We start from the raw sequence: 21,751 nt of genomic DNA on the forward strand, positions 1-21,751 counted from the left end.
TGCCCCTAATTGGACTACCCTTCAGAGATGCACAGTGAATAAAAAGCAGATAGATCCAACAAGACACTGAGGACATTACTCCCAGCAGTGCATCATTGGGCCGCAGAAAATCCCCCCCAAATTCCTAATCCTGCCATGGAGTCCGAGGAGGGTTTGGAACCTCAAACCATCTTGTCAGTAGCTCCGAGGCCAGGGACTTTCCATTTGGGAAGAAGGGATTATGTCAAGTCAGCTACCGACCGTGTGTCTCCAGAGTGCGTGACTGTTTTAGAATGTCCCGTGCACAAGATGTACTCTTAGTTCATCTTAGCTAACAGCAGTACAGCATCAGCAGGCCAGGCCTACTGGGTGAGCTGAGGTGTCGTCGCTGTTGTCTGATGATGCTGTGTGACAGGTGTCAGAATTGAGGGAACGAATAGTGGGAGAGACATTGGGTTGGGGGGAGAGAGTAGCAAAGGGTGAAATTGCGTATGGTAAGATATAGAAAACAGATTTTGTGTCTATATCTATGTCTATTGTGTGGGCATTAATCCTGGCTGATAAGTAGATACGTAATGTATGTAACTGGAAAAGCAGTGGTAAATGTAGTGCAAATATCTGTTTAGTAATAGATAGATTGAGACTGACGCAAACTGGTTTTGGTCCACTCTGAAATGAGGCTTGACGAGATAAGGTTTGAGCTAGATTTACAGGTAAACAGTGTGTTTGGTTGATGTAATGGCATGCTCAGAGGTCAAGAAACCGTGGTTGAGTTAGAGCCACGTTACATGTAACTTGACGTCAGTAGCGGACCGTGACTCTTAAACCTTGGCCCTCTGACTTAAATTACTCGTCGGGAAGAAAACACAAGATACAGCGCGCACAGCATTAAGGCCTATTGTGTTGGTCATTAAGCACCATTTGAGCCAGTCCTTGCGGCACTATTTACGTCATTGTGTACAATGACGTTGCGTTGGTACCTACAGATTGATTCTGCACAACACTATAACTTATAGAGGGTTTTCACGGCGCGTCATCAGACCGGAAGTCGCCATATTGGAGGCACTCCGCATCACAACAAAGCACAGGCACTGAAGTATATACCGAACGTCGTCAAGGAAAATGGTTCATTATTGCCATGTTTCAAGTTGGACCAATAGGACAGATCGAGAAAACATTTGCAATATTATCGACTTCGAAAAGTTATTAAAAACTAGGGAGAGGAATGTCTGAGATTATCAAAGTAAAGGAGGCGCTTGTGGTTGGCAATGCTCAACCAAGATCTACCAGGGAAAAAAAACGATTGAGAGTCACTTGGCTACACCTTGAGTATCGCAATGATATCATACAGTTAAGGTTAGGTTGGCTAACGACGTTATTGCATTACTTACTTGGGCCTTCACAACACAATGGTCGTTGATAACTTGATACTGCGTCTCCCTCACCCATTCACACACCATCTGGTTATGCAAACCCTTATCCAAACCCCTTGTAGGATTTGAGGTCTTCCACCGTGTATGGGCTTGGCGAGAAAACCAGGTAGTTGACTATATTGGGATATGCAACTGAAGGAAGAATCACCGGGTCATCACAGATCCAAGAGGGAGCTAACGCTAACTCGTAGAGATCTGCACCACCAATAAATCGTAATTTCTTGAAATATCGCGCATTTTCTTGTGGTCCAAGTCCTTCCCTATATGCTTTTGCATCTTGGACGCTTTTTGATGAGCTTTTCGGTTGTTTGGACATGGCTACATTCACCTAAAGTATCCAAAGTGCATAATACTCCATTCTACTCTGTTCAGTTTTTTACACCAAGTGCCTCCAATATGGCCGCGCATCCGGGTTACCGCCCAGAACGTGACGTCGGTGAAAACCCTCTATAGTTAGGCTCTCAAAAGCTTTGGTTTTCTGCACAAAATTAAATTCTGGTGTAGGTCTTCCTTTGCCGATTAACTCCAACTTATCATTAAAAGTGAACCTAGAAAACGGTGCATAACAAATATGAAACAATGTCCTTCTCACGAGCGGGAACGTTACTCGCAGCTTCACTTGTGAAGTGACCGAACAGGGTAGCTAGTTTATAGGCTTGTGATCGCGGGCGGAACTTGTCATAAAGTTTGCGATAACAAGGCCCACCCATTTAGAGGGAAGATATGATTGGTCAATTTTCCTGTCAATGGAAATAAGTCTTTCATTGAATTTCTATCAAGCGGCCCTCTGTAAAATTCATAGCTAGACCACCAATCACAGAGCTAGCTTCATAGCATTTTCCTCCCAACAACGGAGTCAGCAAAATTCTGATAGGGTGACAAAACAGGATTTTTTCATTTAACTCTTCACATTACAACATAAACTGAACAGGGCAAGATTGAAGGGTTTATTTCAGAAACATAGTCAATTTATGGATTGATAAAATACAATTATAACAGATTACTTTTAAAATATATATTTTTAGAATATATTAGGTCCTCTCTGAGGGCCTAGAGGGCCCTGACGGTTTCCCACTGCTTGATGTTAAGTTCAGGTTAACATTGGATTAAAACAGATGTAATGTTGCTGCAAGGGTTGATGTAAAGTCAGAGTTTGATGAATGCTGAGTTGAGTGTTGGGGGTTGAGGTGAGATGGTGGTGTGTGTTGCTGGTGTGTGTTGGTGGTGTGTGTTCTCTGTGCCATCTCACTCACCACCTGTTTCCCTCCTCAGCAACAAAGTACACAGTGAGTCTCACACCGATTCCGACCCCTTTCTGGACTGGTATTTATTCATTTATACTCGTTCTGTTTCCTTTCTCCTGCTTTCCTTTCCTCCTTCACACCGCCCATTTCCTTGAGTTCCCTTTACGTTTTCCCTTTGACTCAGTAGAGTATTCCTCCCCCTTGCTTTTATCGTTGTATCTGAGTTGGCTTCTTTTGCGTATGATTCTGTTGGCTGTGCCTCGCAGTATGGCTGCAGCTTTACTGTGGTTGACTGTTGGCCCTGTGATAACAGGAAATGGGAAAGGGGAAGCCATTTTGAACTTCCATTTAAGGGCGTTTTTGTTGAGGACTCCATTTTGGCTCTTTCTTTGGGATGTTTCGGGGTGAGGGTTCCTCATAGACTACCGTATGTACCAATCCTGAGCCTGCCTCTGTATCATCCTCCATCTTGTGCCCCGGGGGGGTTTCCCAAAGTGGGGTTCTCCTGCCTCTGCTTTGGAAAACTGTGCTTGGCCATACACCACTCAGTCTGTGTCAGCCCTTTAGGTCCAGCAAAGTGCCCCTTTACCAATGTGTGTGTGGGCATAACTGTGTTTGTTTATGTATTTGCTCGTACTTATATCTGTTGACCGTATGTTTACTGTACATGTACCAAGTGCGCGTGTGTGTGTGTGTGTGTTTGTGTAGGTACGTGTATGTATGGGACCATGTGTATGTGTCTTTAATGCTCAAATACCAACCAGGGATTTGACCTTCTCTTAACCTCCACCCAATCATTCTTATTCTTCCTCTCCTCCTCTTCCATTTCCCCTCACAACTCAAACCTCCTTTCATTTGACACGTTTTGGGACCCTGTCCTCCCCCTCTTACCCCTCTACTCCCCTGTACTCTCTAACCCCCGTTTTTCCGCCTTTCTCATCACCTTTCAACTGTCTCTTCACCCCCCCCCCCTTCCCCACGTGCCCTCCTCCTGGCAGTAAGGAACAGCAGAAGAACCACAGGGGGAGCAACAAGTCGGTGTGGGAGCAGCGCACCAAAGAGCTGAGGAAACAGACTCTGGTTACCAGCCGTGAGGCCCTCTTCAACGAGCTGGACCCCGAGGATAGCTGGAAGGAAAGGATGGGGAATGAGGGCGAGGCGGATGGGGTAAATATGAAGAAGCTTGTGGAGCTATGAGGGTAGCTGCCTTGTTGTTTGTAGGTGACGCTGTTGTACTGCAAGAGTTGTAGGTGCTACTGTGAGATACATTTAAAGGCAAAACTCGCCTGTACTGTGGAGCCACAGTTATTTTGCATCTTGTGTCAAATGTTTGCCGAGCCCAGCTGTATGTTTGAGTGTTGCTTTCACCAAGGAATTTGTAAAGAGCACTTATTCTACGTGTGGTTGTGGATTGATGTGATGGTAAACAAGGATTAAAACCATGCTAGAGCTGTTCTATGTCATCAAACTTCCTTCACTTGACACCTCTCACACTCTGTCTCTGTCTCTCTCTCTGTCTCTCTCTCTCTTTCTCCACCTTACCTCCTCTAGGTAAACTTCTCCCGCAACGTCCGTCCAGACATGAAGACCCATCTGGACCGCCCCCTGGTGGTAGACCCCCACGAGAACCGCAACAACAACACCAACAAGACCACAGCTCCCAACCCCCCAGGCACTGGAACCCCCGGCACCACCCCGGAGGGCGAGCCCTGCCTCACCCAGCAGCCCTCCGACGAGATCCTCCGCAAGGATGCGCTGCTCCACGACAGAGGGCGCGGACGGGGTCCAGGGTCCAGGAGGGCGCCCATGGAGCGCGGTGAATCCACGGAGAGCCGGCGGAGCCGCAAGGAGACGGAGAACCATCACCACAACCACAGCCGCCAGCATCACCACACATCCCACACCCGTCTGGACGCCCCCGTGCCCGGGCAGGTTTCCTCTGAGGACAGGCCCCCCGCCCGGAGGCACCACCACACCCGCGGGGGCAGCGGGGGAGGTCAGGGAGGGGGGCCTTCGGAGCACCGGAGGCCCAGGCCACACCGGCGCGTGGCTGAGGATGAGGAGGGTGGGGGAGGAGGAGGGGGGAGGCACAGGAAGAAGGAGGGAGAGGATGGGGAGCCGGAGGGCGGCGAAGCAGAGAGGAGGCCGAGGCGTCACCGCCACGGCAACCAGTCGGAGGGGGAGGGGAAGAAAGAGAGGACACGACAGCATCGGAGGAGGTTTGTAAACAGGTCGTATACGTGAATACATGTTGACCTTTGTTCCAGAAATATTCCATCTTCTCTGAAGGTTGGGGAAACCTTTCAAGAGATTTGTAACTCGAGGCTGTTCTTTTGTATATCTCTGTACGTCTCCGCTTCACTCTCGCGTAACCATTCTCTATCTCTTACTCTCTTCATTCCATTTCTCATCCTTCTTGGATTTGTTTTCAATCCTCCCCTCCCTTTCCACACTCCCATCCAGGGATGGCCCCAACCTCTCCACCACCCGACCAATCCAAAAGAGCCTCCCCAGACAAGACAGCCAATACAGCGAGGACATGGACAACGTGATGAACAGTAAACTAGCCACCAGCTCCCCCTCGCAACAGGGCACCCAAGACCACCCTATCCCTGCCAGCAATCATACTCCAGCCCCAGGCTTCGGTTCAGGCCTCCATATGACTAAGAGCAGCACCCAAGGAGGCCTAGTGCCTGCTGATAGCTATGGCAATGTCAGCCATCTTGGTAATAGGACTCGGCTACCACACCCAGACTACACAGCGCTGGACATGCCCATGTACCCCTCCAGCAATGCAATTCTACAGGGTGAGGGGGAGGAGAACGAAAGTGAGGTTGTCTGTGCACAAGCTTGGATTACCACAACCTTTGTGTCTCCTACTTGTCTTCTTTCTAACTGTCTTTCCCCTCCTCCCTCACCCTTCCACCTCTGCCCTCTATTCTCCTTTGTCCTCTCAAGTCAATAAGAATGCCAACACAGAGCCTCTGCCCAAGAAGGAGGATATGGATGATGATGAGGATGAGAAGGGCAAAGATGGACGCAAACCCATGCCTCCCTACAGCTCTATGTTCATTTTGTCTACAACGAACCCGTGAGTGTACTTGCAGATACACACACACACACACACACACACACACACACACACTCCTACACATAGACGTTACACCTCGATGTGTTGAAAAATGCAAACCCCCTTTGGTAACACATTTCTCTTTGCATGTGTGTACGTGTTTGCGTGAGAGCAGGTTCCGACGATTGTGCCACTACATTTGCCGTGGGAGCTACTTTGAGTTTACCATTCTGCTGGTTATCGCTTTGAGCAGCGTCGCTTTAGCTGCAGAGGACCCTGTGTGGCCTGAGTCCCCTCGCAACAACGTGAGACAGTCCACTACACATCATGAATTTCACCTACACACACACACATATACAGTATACACTAACATCTGGTCTCTCTCTCCGTGTAGGTGCTGCGTTACTTTGACTATGTGTTCACAGGAGTGTTCACCTTTGAAATGTTAATTAAGGTAAGGTACCCTCCTGGATCTCATAGCCCCAGAATGGAGAGCTTTCCCTGGGCTACGCATTGCTCCAGAGCCCCCCCGCAGACTTCAGACATTTTCCTTTATGAAATCGTCACTATATTCCTTTATGAAATCATCACTATATTGCTCAGTCTAATTTCCTGTCTTTCTTTGATTATCTCCCTCTTTCTGTCTCTCTCTCTCTCTTTCTTGTGTGCCTCGCAGATGGTGGACCTTGGTCTGGTTCTGCATCAGGGATCCTATTTCCGTGACTTGTGGAACATCCTGGACTTTATAGTGGTTAGTGGTGCTCTGGTGGCCTTCGCCTTCACGTAAGTTACCATCCTTCCCTCTCCTCCCCTCCTGCCTTTCTCCTCTTCTTTCCTGTCCCCACCCCTGCACCTGCCCCCCACTCCCATCACCTTCAGCCTGCTGGTCGTCCAGCACTCCGGACCCCACCCTGCAGTGCTCCACACCCCCCCCCCCGGCTCTCTCTCTCTCCCTCTATTCTCTCTCTCTTTCTCTTTCTTTTCCTCTTTCATCATAATCTTGCCCCCTGACCCTGTCCAGTCCAAGCTTAATGCTGGTCAAAAGAGCCCCCCCTACCCCACGCTACACCCCCCCCCCCCATCCTGACCTCACCACCCAACCAACCTGTACCCCAACCCCAACCCTCTATATGCCCCCTCCACCCCCACCCCCACCCCCACCCACCCTCATTTGTTTTTGTGGGAGTGAGGACCACCCCAGGCACCTGTAACCCTTTAAGTGCCCAGGTGGTTCTGGACCGGGGGGGGGGCAGAGATGCGCCCCAGACGTATTCTCCCCAACCCCCCCCCCCCTCTGTAATCTTCACCCCTTCCCGGACAGAGCAGGTATTTGAGCCTCCTTCCTCTGCACGCCTAGTGACCATAGGACAGTCATTTGGAGGTCTTGGCCTAAAGTTGCACTAAGGAACTGAAATTGAGACGTTGATTTCTATAGAGTTTTGCATGGAATGGATGATGGGTAGTGCCGTGTCTGTCATGGACGTTTATTCCATCTGCTTTCACAAAGTGAAAGAATGTAGAAAATGAAGTGGAAAAGTTGAAATAGAATGAGATTTGAGAGACCTAATGGAAATATAATTACAAAAAGCTACACGGATTCTACATGGATCCAATAACATAATATAACAAGATTGGAAGAGGAACATTTGTCTCAGGTATACAGCTATGATGCCTCAGTGGCATTGATACGCATTTGTCCAGATGTATATCCAGGTTTATGAACCAATCACGAATATGCATGCCAGTGTGTCTATGTATTCTCGTCCTCCCCAGTGACTGAGCCATTGCTGCCTGCCTGATAGATACCTAGATATCTAAACACTGTTGTTCTTATGCAGCACACAGAGGACAACAACCGTTTCAATCAAACAATGCACGAATGCACAAAGCTACAGGCAAGAAGCCTAGAGCAGGACCCATTCCCCTTCCAAATCTAGGCGCTTTCAAACTGTAAATGGATAAGTGTACTAAACCATATTGCACTCATCCTACTGGAGAGCGATTGCAGATGCTTCTACCGAGTTGATGATATCAGTTGAGATGTACATTGAGTGCCTGTGGCTGGGGGCCAAAGGTCATTAAGGAAAATGGCGCCTTAAGATCACTCACTAACTCTCTTGGCTGGCTGACATGCAGTTATTCAACTAAGGATGCGATTAGATTGTGGCTTTTATGGTAATTGCACGGATGAAAAAAATAAAAAAGAGTGTTGTAGTCTCTGCCAAGATTATGTCTGATTGATTCATGGAACAAGAAACTGAACTGCTTTAGTATGTAGGGGTACTGTGTAGATCTGTCTGGCTTACAATTTTGCAACTATTGGAAGAAACCTGAAATTCAATTCTTGAAGTGACCCAATGTTACTGGAAAGTGAAGTTTGTTAGCTGCTTTGTTAGTTGCAAGACTTGCATTATGAAGGTGTAATTTATTTTTCACATTTGTGCCATTTGAAAATCTGGTTACCGGTGGTCATGTGCAGTATGACATGGGAATGCTCACAGCTATGATTAGGCAAAGGCAATATTTAGTTGACAAATCGTTTGAAGTCAAATAGACTTGGTGCCTGTGCAGTGTTGAAAGCTATGAGTGAGAATGATGTGCAGTACATACAGCAACTGGACCCCATTTACATGCATACAGGAATGGGAATGGCTGTGACTAACATCAATTAATTAGCACATACGGTAAGAGCATACCATTCTTACTGTATACAATGCTGAATGCATACTATAAATGCATACTCTATTAAATGCATACTATCATGGCTCGGCGTGTATGTCTGGAGGTCATGAGCTGATAGGGGTTTTCCAGATGTAAGCAAAGCCCACTCCACTGTGCACTCCCCCCCAACCCACCTTTATCCAAGCATGTAACCTTATGGCACCCTCGTTCCCATGATCCCTTATCCCCTTGCTCCCTAACAGTAACTCCCTCTGCTTGAAGTCTCAGTGGGCCTACAGCGCGGCGGCTGTAGGCCAGAGGGCATGGAAGGGTTACTCGTCCTCACGGTTGGAGTAATAGGAAGAGAACCTGGCTGTGCCTGCCGAAAGTCCCCCTCCCTCCCTCCATCCATCCCCCCCCCCACACCCCTCTTCCATCCTTTCCCTCTTTCCTTCCCTGCTCTGCTCTGCGCTGACAGAGACAATTCCCTCTCCTTGCTTTCTCTCACTTTTTTGACTTTCACTGACCAAATACCAGCACTGGATAGGCCTCAACTATCCAGTGTTCTCAGATCAGAGGTTGTAAATGAGAGTGAGAGGAGGACATGGCGGAGTAATTGAGCCACCCAATGCACTGTAGACGTTTCCTTACGTGGCTGGTTTAGGATCGGATTCGCTTACCCTCTGCCATGCTGAGTCATTCCAGGGGGGGTAAATCTGACTGTAAGACACCAAGTTCTGTAGCCCTTGAAAGGGGCAAAGTGGTCCTGGGTGACAATGGTGGGACCCCTGTATGTCAGGCTGATTCTCAATATATGTACACCCTGCAGAGTGTGTGTGCTCGTGCATGTGTGTCACTAACTGTCTGTCTTCTAATCTTCAACTGGTGGTGGTGGGTGTGTGTGTGTCTGTGTTTTTGTGCCACTAACTCTGTATGTCCCCTAACCCAACTGGAAGTGTTACATATATATGTGTGTGTCTATGTTTTGTGTTTTGTATATATGTGTGTTCAGGCCTGCGTTTGTTGTCTACGGAAAAGGGGATTTGAAGAATGAGGACAGGCATACTGACAGAGTCAGACAGACTTACATGCAAACAGACCAGCATCACACACACACATATTCACATCGAAAGAGAGAGACCTACAGTCTCATCCAAACTGTACCAATCCACACACAAGTCCAGATCTGTCCACGCACCTAACATCAATGTGTAGTTGGGCCTGGTCTGCTTCCTAAGAGCTGGGCAGGGGAGCTCAGGTGCCCTGATACTGGCTCAGTAGATTACACTAAAACCACAGAGACCTGCAACAGACTCCTAGCAGATACAGATAGCCCTCTAATTCGATTGGCGGAAATCAAACGGCACTCCAGATAGACCGAGCACTCTCATTGGAGATGCGTATCGCTCCTTGAATCTAATTAGTCTGGCATCTGCAGTCTGGTCTGGAGATCAAAGGTGTCTTGGCTTGCCTTGTCATCCTGCATGTTTCTTACTCAAAGCTAGGCCCTGATAGGTCATTGCAGATGCATGTCACCCTCTAACCAGCCTATCGGAGGATGGCTTGGTGACCACAGGTACCAACATGGATGTCCCCCATTTGTTTAGAGTCTTTCGACGCATCGTTGATGAGGTGTCAATGATGGAGGCACTAGTTTGGTGCTGTGTCCTGTCCTGTGTCTACAGTAGAATGGAGGGGTGTGTGTGTGTGTGTGTGTGTGTGTGCATACTAGCACAGCCACCCGTGTGTTGACATGGGATAGGAATGACATTTTCAAATGTTCAAAAAACGTCAGCCCTATTGAAATGTCACAGTTTTAGTCACACACAGTTTTATATACCGTTGTGTCTGTGAAACACAGACAGAGAGTAAAGTGTGCATGTTTTAAAGGTGGAGGGACAATGTAACAAAAACGCAGGCCTGGCACTCTTCTTCCTCTCTCTCTTTTCTGTCTCTCATATTGATGTTTTTCCTCCAAATCCCTCCTTTCTCTACACTCTGTTCTCTCTCGCTCTCTCTCTCTCTCTCTCTCTCCCTTTTTCCCGACCCTTCTGTCCTCTTCTGTCTTCGTGTTTCTCACTCTTTCTCATCTCTTCGTCTGGACACCAACAGAAGCGGCGGCGGGTAAAGTTCTCTCACTTTTTTCTTTTCTTTCCCCCCCCCTGCACTGTCAGTGCTTGTCCTACAGATCACAAGGCTTTCCTCTCTTTCTTTGAAATAATCTGTTCCATCCATCTGTCCGTCCATCATCACTGTCCGACTACTTGTCTAACTCTCTTCATTGTTTATTCTGGTCTGTCTGTGGACCAGCCGTGTCTGAAACACAACGGATGGAAATAACAAGGGGATCTGAATCAAATCGGAATCTGATGTGAATCCTAACTGCATGCAGTGGGAATCAACATGACCTTATGAGGATGTTCACAGAAACGACTTTACCAGTTAGTCAGGCCAAAGGTTTGGCTCAATGGGTATTCTTCTGAATTATAAAAGTTCAGAAGTATGAACAATGCGTGAACTGAATCCAAACACTACTGTCCATATAGATTTGGAGAAGCATGATGGGGAAATAGCTGTCAGCACTAGCAATTCTAAAAGTCCCACTGTTGGATAGGGAGGGTGGTTTGGTGCTACAGTTAGGACTACAGTGCAGATGGCAAGCAGAGAACCAGTGAGTCATGTAAACTGAGCTAATGGACAGAAGAATTCCATCCTGCCCAAACCCAGAAGATGTGTGCACTCATTTACATATGCTGTAGGAGTACAATATAAACACACACACACACCTGCATATACCTGAACACACGCACACAGACACATACACACAGTCATCCACTATCTGCCCCACATCTGGTGTAACAGCTGCTAGACCCAAGCAGCTGTACACACCACAGGGGGTTCTAGAAAGCCTCACACACCCCAGGACCTTCACACAGAACCCTATTCATGACCTATGACCTTGTTCAGGCCACCCTTGGTTCCAACCACCAACGCCAGGGGGAAATACATAGAGCATTATGGGAGCGTTGTTAGTCATGAACAATAGTTGTGATAGGTGACAATATTTGAAACTAGGCTAAGCTAGCTATAGTACAACCAGCCTACAAAGTAACTATTTAAAAAAAGACAGACATCCCCACCCTAATACATATAATATTCCATATCCCTTTGTATCCCCCCCCCCCCAAAAAAAAAAAAAAAAAGAAAAAAAAAGAAAAAGAGGTTTGGCTGGGCATTTCAGTCAAGAAATGCTTGTTAGTATTTTTGTCTTTACTAGCTCAAGACAAAATCTCATGCTGTTGGGATTATGCTATGAAACCAGTTTGGTCTAAGTAGGTATGAAAGGCAGGAAATAATTGCACAAGAGTAATAGTACAGAAAGATAAAAAACACATGGTATACTGAGAGAATTTGGTCATTAAATATGAACAATTATTTAATACATAATAATTGTTTCAGACAGACAAATTGGCAAATATTATTGTCCAAAGAAATAAAGATACAGCCATTACAGTAACGTTCATATTCGTTTGAACCTCCTTCATTATCTTTGTAGCCTTCATGTACCTTTGTTTCGCTCTAAAAAAATGTCCCCTTTATCTTCTGGAGGACCAGCATGGTTCCTGTACATGTAATCATGTGATAGGCCATTGTTTGTACACCATTTTTTTAAGCTTAAGGGCTTTTTATCCAATAAAGGAGAATGGTCCAACTCTCTCTGTAAACACCTCTGAATAAAGTTCACTCTTCCTCCATCTGCCCTAGAAGCAGCTGGTTTATAAGCAGCATGGAGCAGCATTTCAGGGTAGCATGAGTAGACTGCACCATCAATCTGGCATGTGATTGCTACATTTTCCAGTCGCTTAGCAAAGTGTTGAATGCTTTCACATTTGGCAAGACAGTTTAGTTCCGTTACCACACTTTAGTATCAGAACTTTAATTAGCATGTAGTATAAAATATTGCTTATCTACAGAGTTTCGATAGCATGTAGCAACAGCGCTAACAACATACCGTGTCTACGGTAGGACAAGCTAACATGAATAGCAATGCAGCATGTGTTGCTATGTTCTTCCACCCTGTCGTAGTTACTCACATGGAGCTAACTCGGCCGTGCCCACCCTCTAGGAATGGCCACCTATCGCCATTTTGGATTGAAAGGACTGCGCGGGTATTCTCTCCAAACAACTCTCTTTTCTTCTGACAGTACTTTCATGTGTGTGTGCGTGTGTGTGTGTGTGTGTGTGTGTGTGTGTATGTATGCGCACGGGCGTGTGTGTGTGTGTACAGGGGGAGCAGTAAAGGGAAAGACATCAGCACCATCAAGTCCCTCAGAGTTCTAAGAGTGTTGAGACCTCTGAAAACCATCAAGCGTCTTCCCAAGCTTAAGGTACTTTCACAAACTTTTTTGCCATGTCAGCAAATGTTGCCGAAGCAATATGTCAGAGCTTAGAGCCAAGTGTTTGTTGTTAATAGAAAGATTCAAAATTTTCACTTTTGGCCTATAACTACTGTTGTGGCACATGGCACAGCAAGGAATTTCTGTCCCTAAAGTGGTAAGCACTTTTCCTCAAGCATAGGTTTGGATGCCATGTCATTTCTGATGATTGGACAGATGACAACTATATATATCGACAGCGCTGTAAAATATATTCTCAGGCCAATATGTTATTAAGGAAGTGTTCTATGTGCTCAGATTCAGTAAAATGTTCCCTGTTTAGAACCTACACAACAGACCTTTACCGCCTGTGTCATAGACATGGATTAAGTCTAGTCCTAAACGAAGAGAAATATTCCATGACAATCTCCATTGAAAAACGTTTTTAGTGTCAGACAACGCTTAATCCATGTTTGGGAAGTGAAATTAGTTTGAAAAAGGGAGTTTGACAGCATGTTCTCTACCTCTCCAGGCGGTGTTTGACTGCGTTGTCAACTCGCTGAAGAACGTGTTGAACATCCTCATTGTCTACATGCTGTTCATGTTCATCTTCGCCGTGGTGGCTGTGCAGCTCTTCAAAGGCCGATTTTTCTACTGCACCGACGAGTCCAAAGAGTTTGAGCGCGATTGCAGGTTAGGAAACTCACAGTTCATGTATGTTAGATCCCCGTTAGCTCATCTTATCAAGGAGAGATGTTCCACAAGCTGCAGAAAAATAACACTCAGCTATGTGGAAAAACACAGCTAACCTGAGCCAAGAAGCATGACTTCCTCTTTCCCTGTTTCCAGAAGTTGACAGTATAATAAGAGCAATATGGGTGCCTCCTTGGCATGTTTTAGGGGAGAGTATCTGGTGTATGAACGCGATAACGAAGTGAAGGCGCAGAAGCGGGAGTGGAAGAAGTACGATTTCCACTACGACAACGTGCTTTGGGCCCTGCTCACCCTCTTCACCGTGTCTACCGGAGAGGGGTGGCCGCAGTGAGTGTCACACACACACACTCCACACAAACACCCCCCCCACACCACACCCCAAACACACACCCCACACGCAAACACCAAAACACACAGCATGCACACCCACAAGCAAACAAGACACAAACACACCAGCCTGCAAAAACACAGACTCGCTTTCTTCTCACAACCGCTGCATTGTGACCTCCAGGGTGCTGAAACATTCAGTGGATGCGACTTATGAGAATCAGGGCCCGAGCCCGGGGTACCGGATGGAGATGTCCATCTTCTACGTGGTGTACTTCGTGGTCTTCCCCTTCTTCTTCGTCAACATCTTCGTGGCTCTAATCATCATCACCTTCCAAGAACAGGGAGACAAGATGATGGAGGACTACAGTCTCGAAAAGAACGAGGTGAGGAAGGCAGGGAGAGATGGCTACCTCGCCAAAACAGCGAGGTAGCCATTGAACGGTGTTGAATGTCTACCTGTGCCTGCATATCAATGTCTGTATCTCAAACAACACCTTTTTGTTCCGGATCCTTCCAGAGAGCCTGTATAGACTTTGCAATCAACGCCAGACCCCTGACGCGACACATGCCTCAGAACAAGCAGAGCTTCCAGTACCGCATGTGGGAGTTTGTGGTGTCGCCACCGTTTGAGTATACTATTATGGCCATGATCGCGCTCAATACCATTGTACTGATGATGAAGGTACACGTCTGGGTCTAGCATGTATTTACACAATCTGGAGCAAACATACACACACAAACACACACATGGATCATACAGTCAAATGAAGCAAACCATTATACACAGGATTTTCCATATTTTCTTTCTCTCTTTTTCTCTTTTTCTCTCTCTCTTTCTGTCACGCTAACACATCGAATGACACAACCTAATGCATTTGTTGATCTGTAATTTCTTACTGTTTTAACGGATGTTTCTGCCTGTCCACTGGGTGTGTTACTGTAAATCGTGTGAGTGCCTCTCTCTGTCTTTATACGTGCCTACTTCTCTGTCCCTGGCTGTCTGTGTTTCTGTGTGGTGTTGACCATGTTCATCTTTCTTTGCGCCACCGTGTCCTTATTTGTGTGTCCATGTATGTCTTTTTTGTCCTTTTTTTGTGCACTTGTATATGGAAATATTTGTGTGTTTCGTACAAATATTTGTATGCCTCCGTGTGATTGTGGTTGTGTGTGTGTGTTTATATGTCTTTGTGTGTGTGCATGCCTGCGTGTGTGTGTGTGTGTGTGTTTGTTTGTGTGTGTGTGTGTGTGTGTGCGTGTTTGTGTGTGTGTGTGTGTTTAGTACGACGGAGCTTCACCAGCCTATGAAGCTGTCCTGGCCAACTTGAACATCGTTTTCACTTCGCTGTTCTCCATGGAGTGCGTGCTGAAGATCATTGCCTTTGGAGTGCTGGTGAGTGAGTCACTCGGACAGTGTGTGTGTTTCCCAAACCAGTGTATGTATGCTCAAAACATGCCTGATTGTAACAGTTACTTGTATTGCGCCATTTTCTCTGAATGTGTCCATCCAGAAAGGAGATACATTCTGAAAGGCAAGGCAAGGCATTTAGATTACCTGGTAATATAAAATAATAACAAATAATGTGTTCATTTTGCAGAAGTTTGACCTACGGCGGGAGATTTTATCCTTAAACCGCGATCTGCAGTCAAATGCTCTACAACTGAGCTAAACCCGTTCTCATACACCTCATAAATTACCCAAGATGTCTGAACCACAGGATCACAATAACACTGCGCACCAATGTTTTATGCACAGCATCCATGAAACAGAAAGTTACAATCAGTTCAATAGTTTTCCTATTGTACTACATAGAGACAACATATGACGTAGCACTGACCGAGCTGCTAAACATGGCACTGCCATAAAAAGGGGAGGTGACAACCGGAGAAGTGGCCGAGTGGCATGAAGGGCAAAACTTGTGCAACACAGCATATGGGGGGGAGGGAAAGCGAGAGAAAGAGAGGGATGGCTGTAAAAAAAAAGAAAGAAATGGCTGCAGTCAGCTGGAAGGTGTGCAAACATGGAAGAGATAGAGGGATGGGGGGGAGGGAGAGTGAAGAGGAGAGAGCCATGGAGTAGACAGTTTGAGGACGAGTGGTGGAAAGAGATATGGAAGAGAGCGGGAGAATAATTAGAGGAGAAAAAAAGAATGAGTGAAGGAGGGAGGGACAACCCAAAAAGGAGAGTCAGGGATTTAAAGGAATGGTAGACTTAGTGGGACATGGACATACACATGAACGAGCACACACGTACACACACAACGCAGAAAAAAGACCAAAAGGCTTTTAAGTCTTGTGAGTCAGGTGTTTTATTTCTGTAGCTACATCACCCAACCCCCATTTCAGACCCTCCTCATCTAATGCACAGTTTTGCCAACAGGCATACACAGGGCAGCGCATGAAGGGGTCCTTATAGTCAGCGTTTGTGCCACGGCCCTGCAGCGTTTCTTCTCTCTCTTTTCTGTGTCAACCCCCCCACCTCTTCACCGTCTCTTTCTATCTATTTCTCTCTCTATCTCCCTCGCTTTTGTCTTTGTCTGCTTCCCCTATCCTCTCTCTCTCCCTTCCCTTCCCTCTCTGTTTGTCTGTGTCAAGTGGGTTAACAAGGACGGGCGTCGTGGTTGGTAGGAGGGTCCAGTCACATGATGCAACGTTGTGTACTTGTTGTGAAACTGATGTATTGTGTCCTGTGGGTCCTGTCGTCTGTCCTGTCTGGTACTCTCTGTTCTGGCCTTCTGGCCTCCATCCAGCCTGATGGCGGTGCTGGTCAATTTGTATCATCTGATCTTCCGCCTGGGCTTGTCTGACACTGAAATCTTCTCTCTCCTCTTCCTCCTCCTCCTCTCTCTCTTTCTCCCTCATTCTCTCTTCTGGTTATTTTCTCTTTTTCCTGTCTATCTATTTCTTTACCACCACCCCTCCCCCGCCCCCCATCCAATTGATATCTCTCCTATCTCCCTGTCCGTTTTCCTTTTTTCATCCTTGCCTTTCACATCCATTCTCCTCTCACAGAATTACTTCAAAGATGCTTGGAACATTTTTGACTGTGTGACAGTTTTGGGCAGCATCACAGACATTCTAGTCACTGAGCTTGGGGTAAGTGTTGGTTCAGGGGGTTGGCGGGGGTGGAGGGTGGAGGGTGGGTTGTGGGCGTGTGTGTGTTTGTGTCAGGGAGTGTTAAGATGGCTTGTGTCTGAGCTGAGCTTTTTCAACTGCATGCACGATCATGTTTGTAGAAACAATTTAAAGTGTGTGTGTGTGTGTGTGTGTATGCCTGTGTGTGTTGGTCTGTGTATGTGTGTGTATACATCTGTGCATCTGCCTTAGTATCTTAAAAGACTGGGAGAGAGAGAGTAGATGAGAGAGGGAGAGGCAGGAACAGAGACTGAAGAGAATCCTGCATTGCTCAGCGAGGCATGAGCAGCTCCTGAATGGCTTATATAATTGTCCTAGTTGGTGGAGTGCTTGGAGACCAGGATAAGCTAGCCAGTGCCGAGTTTCTGACACCACTCAGGAGCATAGACTCCCCAAACAGAACACTACCTCACCACGTTGCTCCGCCAGGCAACCCAGCAGCCAATCACATGACCAGGCTGGAAGCCAGATGGCCAATCCAAGCATCTCACTAGTCATTCAACCATTAAACCATCCAGTTAGACTGTTGGTTATTTTATCCACCAATGGGAAAGATTAGTTATTTTATATGGTTAGGTATTATGTTGTTCAAGTGTGTGTGCGCATGTTAGTGTTTTGTTTTCTTAATAAATGTAATGTATTACACTGTAAATGTTTCATTTTGTTTCAATGTTTTGTAAAGAGACAGTCCTGGGATCCATTTAATCAAATTATTTCAATTGGCATTAAGCTTCTTGAAACCAATTGATTTTTCTAAGATGTTACACATAATTTCTAACTATTTGGTCATTACTCAAGCTCATGGACAGCTGCAGGGGTTTGACTCCAGCCCAACACCAACACATCCATCCTTCCTCTCGTTCTAGAAAAATTCTCTAATCTATCACTATGGGACGGGTAAAAGCAAGTGCTCATCTACACAGCTGATACAAATCCTGTTACATCAGATCAGAGGTTTTCCAAAGAGGGAAGAAGGAAGGTTGTATTTCTAGAGAACAAAAGCAAAAGAGTGTTGGGCTGGAACGCTGACCTGTCTCCAGGCGTGGGGGCTTTTAACCATTTTCCCTGACCCTCCGGTACCAGGCCTGTCTCAGCAAGCTGTGGACATCAAAGGTTTGAGAACCATGACAGGCTAGACTTCCCCATGTCCTCCAAATGGATCTCAGGTCCACTCCAGCTCTTATTCAAGACAAGGGCACAGTGAACATGAAAATCGAGCGCTGCACTCGGATCAGCTCAACGGCAGCCATGTTTTTGCCAGCCTTTAATTTGAGATTCTTAGATTAAAGCATCTGCTGCCGTTATGCCGGTCTGAAGTGTAACTTGACATTCACGTTCAATCCTCTCAGCCCTTGACAGGAGTGAGGCAGCCAACCTCTCCTGGTTCCTAGGCCTTCATGTTCCTGTTGTATGTATGTGAAGCGGTATTGAAATGACCGCCCATGCTAACTTGTGTCTCCATAATGACAATTCATTCTTTTTCTGTTTTTATCTTTTTTACATGCTTTCTTTAAACTCCGCTACTTAATGGTGCCTCCTACTGTACTTCGCCCCGCCCCTCACTTCTTCTGACGAATCCATCCAATCAAAATGCACTATGAAACCCATGTGTCCATCCATGAAAAACTGGCCTGGCCAATCGCACTGGTTGTTACAATCAACCTCCAAAAATGATGCTATAAACCATTCATCTGCAACATCCACATGTAGATGGTTTGTAATTTTTTGGAGATCTTATTTGAATTTGCATCCACCCCCTCCTTCCCTGGTGTGGCTGTGATGATGCATGTGTTTGACCCCCCCACCCCTTAGTAAACTTTGACCTTTTGACCTGGGACTTGAACAATGACCTTCTCCCAGGAACTGGAAAGACAGAGACTACAACTCTACATCTGTACCTGCCTCCTTTTGGTGCCTTGTGCATCAGAGTGGATAGAATGGGTCTCTCACACACACACACACACACACACACACACACACACACACACACACACACACATGCACAGTGACTGTCAGAGACAGGGTGACTGGACCTAAAACTTTGCCCATGGCAGAGTGGGCATGTGGTGCATGCTGCCCCACTGCATGTCTTGGAAAGGGACCAAGCTAAGACACACACACACACACACACACACAATAAAAGGTTTAAATACACATGTTTCAACACTGTGTATATAAGACACACACAAAAAACATCCCATCAACATATCCACACACATCCACAGACAAACACACAGATTTTGGTGTGGTGGAAATGAGGGGAAACTAATGGTAGCTGCATGTGCCTACTGCCAGCCCCTGGTGGAAGGGGGAAGGACACTGTATGGATCACTAGAACACTTCTGAGAAATAAGAATTCAGCACAGTACATAGCCACAAGGGGGCTTAGGCCCCCTTATTTACATGTCTGGCCCCCCCTAAATTTCTGATTGGTTACACTTAAAAAATAAAGAATTGTTGATATACAGTACAGATATACTGTATATAAAATTATATGTCATTTTAAGATGGGAACCCCCCCCCCCCAAAACGGTTTGGCTACGGCCCTGATACCACATTCTTCAACTGGCATTTTATTAGTAATGTAATTAATAGCAACTTTATATTGAAAAGTATATAAAGTTTTAGTCATAACAATATAGGATTGCACAGTTGCTGTAGACTTATTGCTACAGCCATTAAACCAACAGTGGTGTGTGTGCTCACCGTTAATGGGTCAACTATTAAATTAATTTATGTTCCAGAGAAAGAAGTTGGCAATACCACTTTTAAAAAGGCTTCATACTGTATTAGGTAATCCATTTCACTTTCACAATGTTCTACAATGCAGTTGGTCCTTCAACCAATAAACCACCTTTCTTTATCTTCCACCCAATTATGATACGTGTGTCACATGACTCAATAGCCGGTCCCCTTTTTAGAAATGCTTGCCGTTAATTTGTTGCATCAGTATTAGTGTTAGCATGCTGTGGACTAGCTAGCCCCATAAACTTTTAGAAGTGTTTGCCTTGAGAGGATACCAGTGCATTTGGTTGTGTTTATGAAAAAAACCCTGTTCCCTGCACTACAACTACTACTACTACTACTACTTTGCTACTACTACTACTACTACTTACCCCAATTGGATGAAAATAGCTAGGTTTTATGACCTATATGATTTACCTTTCCCCTGTATCGATTGTTTTGGTTTTTCTTCCTCTAACTCCTTGGATATGCTGAGCCTGTTTGAGCCTTGCTTTTTCAGTTGGTTTGCATTGAATCAAGATTTGGTATTTTGGTTTTTCTGTTATGTTGGGTTTGAATCCTCCTCAGTTTGGTTCTGGAACTTTCCCCTGTTTTTGGTTTTGGTTTGTCTTAGGTAAGGACAAGTTATTGTTGATGTTGCCTGGCCACTGACTTCTACTCTCTACCCCCCGTACCTTCTTGCATCATTCTCCCCCTCCTCTTTCTAAACTCCATCCCCTTTCAACTCAATATTCCTCTCCTCCTCTCTTATCCTTTTCTCCTTCCTTTCGCTTTTCCCTCCTTCCAACTGTGGTTCCACTCTCTCTCTCTCTCTCTCTCTCTCTCTCTCTCTCTCTCTCTCTCTCTCTCTCTCTCTCTCTCTCTCTCTCTCTCTCTGACTCTTTCATTCCTCTCTCACTCTGAATCTTTTCTTTTCTGTCTCTCTCATTTGCTCTCTCACACTGGCCATACTGTGGTTGTTGTAGAACAACTTCATAAACCTGAGCTTCCTGAGGCTCTTCAGGGCAGCCCGTCTCATCAAGCTGCTCCGGCAGGGAGAGACCATCCGTATCCTGCTCTGGACCTTCGTCCAGTCCTTCAAGGTAGTGAGGCACACACACACACACAGACGCAAATACACACACTGACACACGCACGCAGACAAACAATCACGGTACCTTCAACCTCCGTCTCCTGTCGTTCTCCAGGCACTGCCCTATGTGTGTCTGCTAATCGCCATGCTGTTCTTCATCTACGCCATCATCGGGATGCAGGTAGAACTTCTCGCGATGCTCTGTACAGCAATGATGATGATGCAAGACATCCTGCAGTCAGTCTATGATGGACACATCAGCCATGGGGATCAAACCACACTCACACACGCTTCCTCCCTGTTCCACGTTGATAGTGGCTTTTATGGAGGCTGGTTTGTTGATCATGGTTTTGTCTTGGCAGCTCTTTGGTAACATAGGGATAGACGAGGAAGCAGAAAGTGCCATCAACCAACACAACAACTTCAGGACCTTCTTCAATGCTCTCCTGCTACTCTTCAGGTGTGTGTGTGTGTGTGTGTTTGCATAACACACGTGTCTACCTGTGTGACTTTAGAGTCTCACATATTTTTGCGTTTGTGTTTGCCTTCCAGGAGTGCGACAGGAGAGGCATGGCATGACATCATGTTGTCGTGCCTGGGCGGCAAGGTGTGCGACCCTCTTTCTGGAAACACCCTGGCAGAGTGCGGCAGTCAGTTTGCCTACCTCTACTTTGTCTCCTTCATCTTCTTCTGCTCCTTCCTGGTGAGGAAGACCTCTTTCTTTCTTTTCCTTCTGCCTATGTTTCTCTCGCTCTGTCTCTCTCTCACTTTTTGGGGGGCACTGTCTTCGATTTCCTCAGTTTGTTTCTACCTGTGTGTGTGTGTGTCTGTAGATGCTGAACCTGTTTGTGGCTGTCATCATGGACAACTTTGAGTACCTGACCCGGGACTCGTCCATCCTGGGTCCCCATCACCTGGACGAGTATGTCAGGATCTGGGCCGAGTATGACCCTGCAGCTTGGTGAGCCCCCCCCTCCCCCCTGCACGCACGTTTG

At 46.3% G+C, this 21,751-nt stretch overlaps 1 protein-coding gene across 4 annotated transcripts in view; it reads left to right on the forward strand.

Moving 5' to 3' along the window:
* The window catches only part of cacna1aa (calcium channel, voltage-dependent, P/Q type, alpha 1A subunit, a), a 58,899-nt gene that overhangs the window by 14,826 nt on the left and 22,322 nt on the right, over positions 1 to 21,751 (forward strand). For 3 of the 4 annotated variants that reach the window (XM_084678724.1, XM_084678723.1, XM_084678721.1), the window contains exons 18-37: positions 2,685 to 2,735; positions 3,655 to 3,823; positions 4,208 to 4,875; positions 5,120 to 5,463; positions 5,615 to 5,747; positions 5,902 to 6,031; positions 6,121 to 6,180; positions 6,403 to 6,509; positions 12,676 to 12,775; positions 13,296 to 13,456; positions 13,664 to 13,804; positions 13,989 to 14,190; positions 14,325 to 14,489; positions 15,087 to 15,197; positions 16,817 to 16,900; positions 20,650 to 20,766; positions 20,872 to 20,937; positions 21,119 to 21,216; positions 21,309 to 21,459; positions 21,590 to 21,717. In XM_084678724.1, coding sequence (XP_084534850.1) covers positions 2,685 to 2,735; positions 3,655 to 3,823; positions 4,208 to 4,875; positions 5,120 to 5,463; positions 5,615 to 5,747; positions 5,902 to 6,031; positions 6,121 to 6,180; positions 6,403 to 6,509; positions 12,676 to 12,775; positions 13,296 to 13,456; positions 13,664 to 13,804; positions 13,989 to 14,190; positions 14,325 to 14,489; positions 15,087 to 15,197; positions 16,817 to 16,900; positions 20,650 to 20,766; positions 20,872 to 20,937; positions 21,119 to 21,216; positions 21,309 to 21,459; positions 21,590 to 21,717 — 3,186 coding nt within the window. Of the gene's footprint in view, positions 1 to 2,684; positions 2,736 to 3,654; positions 3,824 to 4,207; positions 4,876 to 5,119; positions 5,464 to 5,614; positions 5,748 to 5,901; positions 6,032 to 6,120; positions 6,181 to 6,402; positions 6,510 to 12,675; positions 12,776 to 13,295; positions 13,457 to 13,663; positions 13,805 to 13,988; positions 14,191 to 14,324; positions 14,490 to 15,086; positions 15,198 to 16,816; positions 16,907 to 20,649; positions 20,767 to 20,871; positions 20,938 to 21,118; positions 21,217 to 21,308; positions 21,460 to 21,589; positions 21,718 to 21,751 lie in introns of all 4 variants that reach the window. The other variant, XM_084678722.1, reaches the window with a different exon arrangement.

The sequence above is a fragment of the Hypomesus nipponensis genome, chromosome 17, assembly GCF_054491055.1.
Source record: "Hypomesus nipponensis isolate SF chromosome 17, ASM5449105v1, whole genome shotgun sequence".
Taxonomy (NCBI): domain Eukaryota; kingdom Metazoa; phylum Chordata; class Actinopteri; order Osmeriformes; family Osmeridae; genus Hypomesus; species Hypomesus nipponensis.